General features: G+C 42.4%; 1 protein-coding gene across 2 annotated transcripts in view; it reads left to right on the plus strand.

The window, feature by feature from the left end:
• Window positions 1–9333, plus strand: part of PMP22 (peripheral myelin protein 22) — a 32296-nt gene extending 22963 nt beyond the window's left edge. For both annotated transcript variants that reach the window (XM_019712528.3, XM_019712527.3), the window contains exon 5: window positions 7957–9333. In XM_019712528.3, coding sequence (XP_019568087.1) covers window positions 7957–8120 — 164 coding nt within the window. In that variant the 3' untranslated portion in view covers window positions 8121–9333. The remainder of the gene's footprint in view (window positions 1–7956) is intronic.
• Window positions 9334–12233: the final 2900 nt, after the last annotated feature.

A 12233-nucleotide genomic window follows, 5' to 3' on the forward strand; every position in this document is an offset into this window, starting at 1 on the left:
TACTGTTGTCACCCACAAGTGTCTTCATTTTGCTATCCTTTTGTAACCTGCCATCATTTCCAAACATGAGACCATGACAACACACAAGAGGTCTCCTTCATCTCCTCCCTAAACTGCCTTCAAGTTCCCCCATTGTTATCCATATGTATGATGTGCAGAGTCCTAGAAGCTTCTATCACAGAGGGTGACATCTTACAACTTTGTTTCTAGATTCTGACCAGTTTCTTATGTCATTGGCTCTTATTCTTTTGTCCATTGACTACCAGTTGACTGAGTCAGCAGGACATAGTAAAGAAGTAAGAGGCTGACGTAGTGGTGGATTCTATAGTCCAAATCGATAAATCACAGATGCCATATGGACCAGAGTATATCTAGCCACTGTGAGATGCTCTAGATTCTGGCTGTCTGAGTAGGCAAATAGCATAGCGTCTCTTGTTTTAGTTGGTCGTCAGGATCCATGGTGCTGAATCACCACCTTGTGCTCAGGAGCAGTGATCAGAGGGTTGAAAATAGCCCACGCGTCCTGGATGGAGGGATGGATGGATGGATGGATGGATGGATGGATGGATGGATGGATAAGTGGGCAGATATACTGGCTTACATAGGGCTGTACGGTAACACACAGCCTGAGGTTACAGGTTGATGAGCTTTTCTAGAAGCCAGAGAGTTACCCTTTCCCGGAAAAAGGAAGTAACCTGGAGACCCACTCCTCAATAAGTACTCAAATAGAACATTTCAGTATGCACAATTGTAGGATTTCAAAACCAAATCGTGTTTTGCTTCTTGTGCAGGTTTTTTTTTAACCAAGCCAAGCTCCTGGATTGTTGCCAGCTTTGTTAAATTAGTAATTATGCAGTAAGAGATCATTTCTAGGTATATTAGAAGCAGAGTTATCACTTGTCACTCCATTTCCAGAAGTAATTCAAGGTGTGATCGAAAAATATGGTGAATACTTACATTAAAAAAATTTTTATAGTAAAAGACACTTTGCCATTAATCCCCCTCAAAATATTCCCCCTTGCTTGGAACACACTTATGCCATCATTCTTGCCACTTTCTGAAGCAGTTCTGGAAGTTCTCGTTCGTGAGTGTCTTTACTTCATCCTCGATCATGACAAAGTTCTGTGTCACACATCGCTTCTGGTACGGCAATTTCTGTCAAATAAAAACATTACGGTGTGTCTTCATCCACCTGATTCACCAGATCTGGCACCATGCGATTTCTGGTTCTTCTCCCAACTCAAAATGACCATGAAAGGAAAACGTTTTGAATCGATTCAAGATATCAAGGCAGCCATGACAGCGCAACTAAAGACACTCACGGAAGAGGACTTTCAGAACTGCTTCAGAAAGTGGCAAGGACGATGGGATAAGTGTGTTTGAAGCAAGGGGAGTATTTTGAGGGGGATTAATGGCAATGTGTCTTTTACTGTAATCACTTTTTTTATTTAAACATTCACCGTATTGTTTGAACATACCTCATACACAAAACTAGAATGTATCCTGGGATTTCTTTTTTGGCTCACTGATTAAGTTTGATATTAAATCAAATGATCATATCCATTGTACCAATGGATGTATCTTCAAGATAAAGCAATATAGACTTAGAAAGCAGAAGTTTCATAAAATATTTATATTTGATCTATACAAACTTGTTATTTTACTGATAAATAAACTGAGACTGGCAGATAATGAATTGAATGCCCAAGGTTACACAACTCATGCAAAGAAATTGACTGATTACACTTCCTCTCATACCACAGGAACTGAATATAGTTAAGCACTTCCTTATATTTAGAGACACAGAATACACCAAAATTTTTAAGGAGCACAAAATCCAAGGCAGAAACTCAACCTTTTGTAATATCTTTCATTGAACCTGGAAGATCAATGCAAATTTGCAGCATTTATTATTCCTGAGTTCCCAAGCATCCGTGGTAAGAGCCTGCACTTTCAGAACTAGTCAAACTAAAAATATTGGACTGAGAAGAGCTAAGTTACTTCTGAAGGGGCTTTGCAGAGCAGGCGGCACCTTCCTCTTCTTTTTCCCCACTGAGACATTTCAGCTTTCAATTCTCTCACAATACCTCTTTAGCAACATCATTTTAAGTCAAAACCCAAAGTACAAGATAAGAATTATAATATTAAGTCACAAATGTCACTGCACTGTGTGTTCAAATATTTCGTTCTCCCAAAAACTCTTAGGTGTTGACATTTTCTAATCTTCCAAATATATTTGCTATCCATACTCACTTCACTGTTTTCATTCTCCTCTGAACTCAGTACAAACCTTTCAGAATATTGCTATAAAATCCTCTGAATTTAAAAATACGTGCATTTTATCCCCTTCAAATCTAGTTGTTTATCTCTCATGGGACCTACTTCTCAGTTATCAGTTTGTCAGTTTAGCTGTCCATATTTCAATAGGATTTTATCTTGAATTAGAAATATTGAGCCAAAATAGCAGTTCCTAAGAATGTTCTATTCTTAATTGTTCACTCCAGTCAAAAATGATCTGAAAGTTTGTCTTAAAGGAACCTCAGGTCTCTGTAATGTTGAATTTGAACTTGCTATAGAGTTATTCCTTTAAAATTGAGAACTAAAAGAGTTAGGGACTTCACTTAGAGATTTCCTGACTCTTTCGATGTCTGACAATTCTAAATCAACTTTGTCTTAACAGGCCCCAATTCAGGACCTATTAAGAAGTCAGTAACTAGAGAAAAAATTAGGGGAGCGTTGTTGGAGTTGAGAACGGGTAACAGCCTGAGAAGTTACAGTTTTTAATATCAAGGAACAAATTAGAAAAGCTAAAACAAATAAAACAAAAAGAGGAACAGAAAAGAGGGGGTCAGGGAGGAAGGAAGAAGAAAGTAGCCCCACAATCATGGGATGTAAAAATCTAAGAGTGTGCCTGCCACAGGGTCCATGCAGGGCAGATGCATCTTCAGAGCACTGAAGCATTTTAAGTGGAAGCCAACAGAGTCTCCACCGAATGTCCCAAGTGGCGGTTGCAGGCCGGGTTATCTCTGCATAGCTTCTCTTCGGAGGGCCTGGCTGTGTGTGGGGCTCTTGGGGCTGACTAGAGATTTAGGAGCTGCTCTGCCTTGCTCTAGATTACAGCTCTGCGTGTGGTTACAGGACGACCTACCTTGCTGCATCATCCTTTCTCCATGTCATAATAAGCCACAAGTCTCACATTTAAGAACCACCTTTCCTTGATTACATGCTTCTTAGATTGGCTGCTTCCTGAAGACATTTTCAGCAGGCACCTTCATCTAGTTAAGTGCTTTTTGATCTTAGCTGCACATCAGAATTACCTTTCCGAAAAGGGGGTATTTTCTAAAACATGCCAGTGCTCAGCCTTCGTCCATGGAGAGTCCCATTTAAGAGCTCTTGGGTGGGGCTGCTCCCAAGGTGACTCTGAGGTTCATCTGGGGTCGGGAACCACTGGTGTAGCCATTGAACGGCCCCACATCCCACTGTAAGGTCTTCTAGGACATATCCCCACAGACAGTTCATCCTCTTCGCGAGCCATTGATTCTTCTAACCCCCTTCTTAGAGAAGGGCCTTCCTGATCCTGTATCTGGATTTTGGTGTCATTCTTATTTTCACAACCTGTGGCCATTTGTTCCCAGACAGTAGTTACCCTTGCCCTAGCTCTCTTGGGCTGGGTTGCACTAGATGGGAAAACATCAAGAAACTCATAGAGATTCAGACCTGCAAGAAAAATGTGCATGTTTTATTTATTTCACTACTTTTGCCCAGCAACGAGCTCTGTGCATGCCACACAGAAGACCCTGAATAACCTACTAATTGGATGACTGGGTAATTGTGTTCCCTTGGCAGAATCAAACTCGAATCACATGTGTAGTTACTATTTCTTGTGATTAAGAGGAACAGAAAACATGGGAGAAGGAGACTCCTGAGTGAGTTTTATTTTTTCTCTTGTTTCTTTTGTCAGACAGATCGATTCAGATATAGGGCTTTAGGATAAAGGAATTTGGGGGATGAAGAAAAGCAAAGTGCCTTCCGTGTTCTGAATGGTTCAAAGACAACTTCGGTCAGATTCCACATTTGGAAACCCTCCTTTGACTGAACCATTCCAGATGTTGCACTGGCCACGCCCAGATCAGAATCTAGAATGCTGTGGATAACTTTCTAGGCAGGAGGGCATCACTTGGATGCTGAAAATGGAAACTGAGCTAACAGCACAGAGAAGGCTCTTTGTAGGTCAGACATGGAGCCCAGCACTTCCACAGTAATGGACCTGCCAGCCTCTTCCTGCTCCACCTTATCACCCTAAAGATGTGGTGGGTGAGACAGAGGTGCTCATTCATCAAACCAACACCTCTGAGGCACCGTCCACTAACTGGCTTGGTGGTCTCACCTAACAGTCACTTTCCAGGCAACTTGACTCCAACTTCTGTTCCAGGCTCACAAACAAACTGCTTTTGGAAAGGACACTGATGCCCACTTTTAAGTTATTTACTGAATTCCTCCACTCCTTTCAATACAGTTGACTATTTACTACTTGAAACTGTTTATTCCCTCGGCTTCCAAGTCATCACCGTTTCCCCAGGTACCTAAGTTAATCCACCAGGCAGCCGTGCCACAGTCCCCTCTTCCTCACAGTATCTACTCTACCACCAAGTCCTGCCTTGTGTCGCAGCCTGCGTAGATGTTGTGTCCATTTCTTTCCGTTTACTCACGAACAGCACTGCAGCTGTGCACAAGCCAACTCAGGCACCTTCCTGTGCCCTGTCTTGGTCCCACCCCACCCCTAAATCCATTTCTCACACTGTTCAGGAGTGATCCTTCTAAAACACAAATCTGATCATCTGTCTCCCCTACTGAAGATGTGCTTCCCACCACAACTTCTTCAACATGCCATTAAGGTCCCCCCCCCGCCATATCATGGGACCCTCTTATCACGACCTGCTCGTGGTTTCCACCAAGCTCTCTCGGTCTTCCTTGCCTCACTCATGCTGTTCCTTCTACCTGGATTCCTTTCTTTACTTGCCTAACTCTTACACATCCTTTAGACCCAGGCCAAGCACCATCTACCATCTACCTCGTCAGGTTTCTCCAGGCCCACAATTTGGACTCAGTGCCCCACCCTCCCCCCACCCCACCCCCATGCTCTCAGAGCATCTAGTGCATTTCTCTCTGCCTCTCTTGAAGTCACATCATACAATATTGGAAGTTTCTACTGACATGTCTGTTTCTAGATGACACTTACCCCTTGAAGGTAGGAGTCAGGTCTCATTTATCTGGGTTCTCTTGGCATCCAGAACAGTGTTTGCATGCAATAGACGTTCATTACATGTTTACTGAAGTAAACAGAATGGAGATAAGGAAGGTGAGAGAATTCCCACCATTTCTTCCTTTGTCTTCGGCCCCTTGGTTACTCCCTTCCAAGGGTTCTGGGCTCCAATCGCTCACCTGTGGTTGCTATTATGATCAAACGGGACTTGAGATCTCCTCTTCAAGAGGGTTTTAGGGAGAATTTTCAGGGAGTTATTTCAGACCCAGCCATCCTGAGACAGGTAGAAACTCTTGTGAACCCTCGAATGGTAAGCACTTTTATGTTGTCTGGACAAGGTCTGTGTCCTTCCACTTAAATCTGACCTACACTCCGAGACTCAGGACCCTCCCAGGGCATCCCTGTTACTGCCAAAGTACACACTGCTCATCTGTGGGGAACACAGAACACCCGCCAGTGTGTCAATGGCTTCATTTACCTGTGTCATGGAGGGCCTTTATAAACCCATTTCTACTTCCTGGTGGCTGAGAAAGTGAGTCACAGTCCACTGATGGGGAGAAATGTTTGACTTTTAGGGACTATTGTATGGCGTTAACTACTCTATATTCCAGGGCACATCTATTGCTTTACATACAGACAGCCTTGTAATAACATATTCCCTAAAACGTCGGTCTTCTGACAACAATAATTATAAAATGTATATCATCTCTTTGGCTTTGTAAGTATCTAGGCTTATTGCTTATTGCAGCAAAGCTTAAATTCATTTACTTTTGAGATTCCACTAGGGTGATTGTCATATAAATTAAGCCATCTAGTTAGTCATCACACTTGTGTATTCTGCCTCTCTCTATCCCTCTTGCTCATAGATGGAATGTTTTCTCTTTGATGTTTTCTTTGCCAGTGAAATCTTGGCCCAACTGGTCTACCTGGCTACCATGGCATTTTTCATGCCAGTGCTGGTTAGAGACACACCCCATTGGGAAACCTTGCCAACACAATAAGCATTGTCCTGCCCTTTTAGCACTCTGTTTATGCCTCCCTCTCTCCTTTGGTCATGCTTCTCTTTTTTATAGCCCTGCTCTCATTAGGTAGGTCAGATATATCCCAAGAAATTTACCACTTTGGAGAGGTGAGCTATGGAGCTGTGCAGGAAGATCATTGCGGATAACGGACCTCAAGGCAAAAAAAGTGTGTTCCAAGCAGATCAAAACTGTATTCCTTAAACAACAGTTTGCCAGCTTTAGTTTCCCCTCTGACACAGCTGTCTTCACTGTCTCCCGAACTTTCTATAGGGAGCAGGGTCCTGGATCTGATCCCACTGTAGTTCTAAGACTATTGCGTGGTTTTCTCAACGGGGGAGTTTTCTGCTCTGACTTGTAGAAAGACAATCTTATCAGGGTGGTGAATGTGACATGTTCCCATTCCTGCACTTTGTTCAAACAAAGTTGCAGTGTCCAGTCAAATAGCAGCCCAAATAGCAGTGAGGTTAGATGTAGGTGGTCCCAGTCATTGGGAGCTTTGGAACCACAGGAATCCCACACGGCCTGCTGGATTTATAATAGAGTCACTCAGAGCCTCTCAAAGACCTTGTTTTCAGGAGGGAACAGAGTAGGCTTTGTGCAGCTCCAGGCTGGGGTGCCAACGTCACTGGACCCCTCCCTGCAGGGGATGCTGACGTCATGGTGGGCATGGACTGTCATGCTTGCCTGCTTCATGAGGGCCAAGGTGGACGTTTTTCCTCTCCTTCTCACACCAAAGGTCTGCGCTGCAATGGTGGGCAAGGGAGGGTGGCCTGACCTGCCTGTGTATCTCACAGCCTTTCACCCCTCTTTGGGCTTCAAACCCAACCTTGGGATCAACAAGAATTATTGCAATGGATCAGGTGCAATGAACTTGCCCCTGATAGTCTGCTCCCTCTGCAGCTTTGCATCCCACTCATCCTGTTCTTTCTGCTTATTTCCTCCTCACCTTCTTTTTCATCTCACTATATTCCTTTGTCTGACTAGCAGTGCCCATAGGTGTTGCTCCATCGCTCATGTGGCAGTCCCACTAAGGGGATTAACATGGAGTTCTGCCCCTATTTTCTGCCTGTCGCCCAACACTGCTGCCATGACATGACTCAGATAATGGTCAAGTGTCATTTCACTTTCATAGGCTCCACAGAATGCCACATAGTTCACACATTCCCAGGGGCTCCCACACCCAACCGTCCTTGGAAAGAGACAGAGAAGTTTATCTTGCAACCTGAATTCTCGTTGGCCTAGTGTGAACTGGGAATAGGTGACAGTTAAAGAAAGAGAAATGAGGCAGAAAAGATGACAAAGGACCTTAGAGATGATGGCCTGGGTCGCATATCGGAAGCAGAGTGGATTGCTTCCTGTGTTCCTGTATCTTTGGGTACCTCTCAGTTCTGGATCTGGCAGGAGATTCCGTCCAGAGCTATGCCTGCTCTTCTTCACAGAAGTGTCTGCCCTCCTTGCAGCCCCCTTCCTTCTCCCTAAGAAAGATGTGGTGACCTGGTGTGCGTGTGTGTGTGTGTGTGTGTGTGTGTGTGTGTGTGTGTGTGTGTAGTCAAGAGCAGCAAGTGGTGTGGGCAGGTGCCTGCGGTCCTGTGAAATCTGCATTGGGGGTGGTGGAGAGGGGGGCCCTTCTGTGACCTGTTCCTTACTCAGCTTGTACCTCTCTTTCCCCAGGTCTGTGTGTGATGAGCGCAGCGTCCATCTACACGGTGAGACACTCAGAATGGCATCTCTACTCTGATTACTCCTATGGATTTGCCTACATCCTGGCCTGGGTGGCCTTCCCCCTGGCGCTTCTCAGTGGCGTCATCTATGTGATCTTGCGGAAACGTGAATGAGGCGCCCAGACAGTTTGTCTGAGGCTCTGAGCATACACAGGGAAGGGAGGAGGGAAACCCGAAAAAAGAAAAAAGAAAAAACAAAAAACAAGAAACAAGAAAAAGAAGAAGGAAAAAAAAAGCTAGCCAAAAAACCCAAACTCAAACCAAACCAAACAGAAAGCAGTTGGGCGGGGGGGTTAGTATTGATTGAAGATGTATATAATATCTACGGTTTATAAAACCTATTTATAACACTTTTTACATATATGTACATAGTATTGTTTGCTTTATATGTTGACCATCAGCCTTGTGTTGAACCTTAAAGAAGTAGCTAAGGAACTTTACATCCTAACCATATAATCAAGCTCAGTATTTTTGTTTTGTTTTTCATGTTTTTTTGTTTTGTTTTGTTGTTTTGTTTTGCCCAGAAATAAAATAACTCCATCTCACCCCTTCCCTTACATCTGAAAGAAGATACCTCCCTCCCATTCCACCTCATTTAGAAAACCAAAGTGTGGGTAGAAACCCCAAAGGCCAAAAACCCTTTTATTGTGGGTGACCTAGTGTTCTCACAGAGACACAGTGCCCACACCTCCGTATGAAGCCTTATGCACACATGGACAAAACCCGCAAACTGGAGCCCTTGGCAAAAACATGGCTTGTGGCTTTGGAATACTTGCCCTTGAGGGTGGGTATCCCGGTCACACATCTGGATGAGAATCGGTGACAAAAAAAAACAGAAAAAAAAAAAAAAACCTATGAAATGGTGCTATGTATTTACCATTCCTTATTATCACTAATCATCTAATCTACTCACTGGAAATTCAATTAATAATTTTACAACATAAGTAGAATGGAGACCAGAATAATTCTGTGTAATATAAATGGTTTATAACCGCTTATGTACCTAGCTAGGCTGCTGTTATTACTATAATAAATAAATAATAAACACAGCTTTGATTACTCCCACATTTTTCTTGCGGTCGGAGCATCAGGACAAATCTCTAGACCCCCCGGAACCATGAGTTTCCAGGGCTCAGCTGGGTCTAAGCTGTTCTCTGCCTCCAAGGACTGTCTGGCAATGACTTGTATTGGCCACCAACTGTAGATGTATATACGGTGCCCTTCTGATGCTAAGACTCCAGACCTTTATTTTTTTCGCTTTGCTTTTTCTGATTTTATACCTACTGTGTGGACTAAGATGCATTAAAATAAACATCAGAGTAACTCACTGATCTCTCTTGGGTTTTTTTGGGGACTTGGGTGTGAGTGTGAGGTGTGTGTTGCAGTGGAGGGGAATGCTTCCGTGCAAAGCAAGGCTGAGCAGGTGACCTGGGTTGCAGTTTGGTGTGAAGGGACCAAACTGGAAGGCCTGTGCAAATGTTTGCTAATTGGAAAGGGCTGAGAATTGCAGCTAAAATGGACATTGTAGGACCTGAGTGTTCATTTAGCTCAACCCTCTCTTGTGCTCTGGTCTCGGATGACCAGCATGGGGACCATGGAGACATGTCATGCACTCACCTAATATATGGGGAACGGTAGTGTGAGCAGCACAGATCCCTAACCTTTAGAAGGAGGGGAGGTATGATAATGATGGGAAGTCTGCATGATGATGATTTGACACCAGACTTTCAGACAAAACATTAGTTGGCATCAACTGAGCTCCTAACACCATCGTGAGGGAGAGAAAGGGCCAACTGTATCATCTCACTTCAGGTTTCTGGGCTGTGTCTCATTCATATTTTTACCCACTGACCTTTTATTGTGCATTATGATACATCAAGCTAATCATGCGTTCAATATTCTTCAATATTTATCGGACACCTATGTTGAACTGGGCACCAGAGAGCAGGAAAGAATATCACTTTCAATCTCAAAAGGTCACATTTTAGTGACAGGCACAAGCAAACTAGCGACTACATTATAACGAAGAGCATATAAATTAGGCAGCCTGGATTTGCATCTGCCCTCCGTCCTTTACCAGCAGTATGAAGCTGGACACGTTACTTAAACGCTAAGATTCCGCTTCCTCATCTGTAAGATGAAGATGCCAATGCCATGTTTGTAGGATTGTAGAGTTAGTTAACAGGAGATAATAAGTATACAACACTTGGCATAGTGTTGGTAGATAGAAAGCACTCTATCAATTCTCACTTATCACAAAAGTTAGGATAGAGGTGTGTTAGAAGGAGATAGTGATTGTTCTGGGGAATTCTCAATACCAGGCTGCACATTAGACTCTCCTATGCTGGAGGCCACCCCAGAGATTCAGATTCCTTGTGTCTGTGGTGGGACCCGCCTGGCCTTGATAGGTTTAAAGAACGCTGCCCGTGATTACAGGGGCAACCAGGGATGATAGCCTCTGAGCTTCCCAGTGCTTATCAGACTTTACATACTGATGAATCGCCTGTAAAATACTGACTGGCTCAGTAGGTCTGGGGTGGGGATTTGGGTTCCATATTTCCGATTAGTGCCTGAGTGAATCTGAGGGTGTTGGTCACACCGTAAGTAGGAAAGACCTAGAATGAAACCACCTTCGGATGAGTGAGGTCACACTCTTGTGTCTTTGAGCATCTGTAATAGAAGGGCTTCTCCCTTCCGAGGTTTTCAATAGTGACCAGCTACTCTGCCTCTGACTCTGGCAGTTTGGCTGAGGTGGCAGAGATGGCCATGAAATGCACATGAGACACAGGTGGTTCAGAGAACTGGGAATTGTACTTCACAAACTTGTACTTTGAAAATGTGTACAGGAATACCTCAGAGATATTGTGGGTTCAGTTCTAGATCACTGCAATCAAGCGAGTTGCCACCTTTCTGCTGGTGCAGGGTCTTGCCTTCAATTTGTAAAAAACATCTGTGAGGTGAATAAAGTGAAGTACAATAAAAGGAGATATTCCTGTACTTATATATCATAACCTTTCTTATATAAGTTTTAACTAAAAATGAAAATATAGACAATACTAGAGATAAAGAGGGACATTTCATAATGATAACAGGGTCATTACACCAGGAAGGTATAACAGTTACAAACATACATGTACCTAATATCAGAGCACCTAAATATATGAAGCAAAAACTGACAAAAATGAACAGAAAAATAGACAATTAACAATAATAGTTGGAGACCTAAATACCTCACTTTCAATAATGGATAGAACAATTGACCAGAAGATCAACAAAGAAATAGAATACTTGAAAAGCCCTATAAACCAACTAGACCTAACAGAAATCTATAGATCATTCCACCTAACAACAACAGAATATACATTCTTCTCCAGTGCACACAAAACAGTCTCCAAGATACTCATATGTCCTATGCTAGGCCGTAAAATAAATCTCAATAAATTTAAGAGGATAAAAATAACATAAGATACAAGACCTTCTAAATCCATCCATGTTGTTGCAAATGATAAGATTTCATTTCCCCTTTTTATGGCAGAGTAACATTCCATTGCATATATGTACCACAATTTCTTTATCCAAGTGTTTATTGATTGGCATTTGCTTGTCCATAAAGACAAATACCATATGATCTCACTTATATGTGGAATCTAAAGAAAAAAATAAACAGACAAAACAGAAACAAACTCAGATACAGAGAACAAACTGATGATTACTAAATGGGAGGGAGGTTGGGGAGCTGGGTGAGAAAGGGAAAGGGATTAAGAAGTACAAATTGGTAGTTACAAAATAGTCATGGGAATGTAAAGTACAGTATGGAGAATATAGTCAATAATATTGTAAAAACTGTATAGTGTCAGATGGGTACTAGATTTATTGGGGTTTCACTTCATATATAAATGTCTAAAAATTACACTGCACAACTGAAACTAATATACAAATATTGAATGTCCACTATAATTTAAAAAATAGTCACAGGGATATAAAGTACAGCATAGGAAATATAGTCAATAATATTGCAATAACTATGTACAGAGTCAGATGGGTAATAGACTTATTAGAGTAATCACTTTGTGAGGTATATAAATATCTAATTACTATATTGTTTTGTATAGTTGAAACTAATAAAAAAGTAGAACAAAACAGAACAAAAACCCCACAAACTATGTTCTTTGACCACAATAGAATGAAATTAGAAATAAATAGCAGGGAAAAAAATTGAGAAAAAAT

Source organism: Rhinolophus sinicus, chromosome 12 (genome assembly GCF_057876585.1).
Source record: "Rhinolophus sinicus isolate RSI-liver-muscle chromosome 12, RSI-T2T, whole genome shotgun sequence".
NCBI lineage: Eukaryota > Metazoa > Chordata > Mammalia > Chiroptera > Rhinolophidae > Rhinolophus > Rhinolophus sinicus.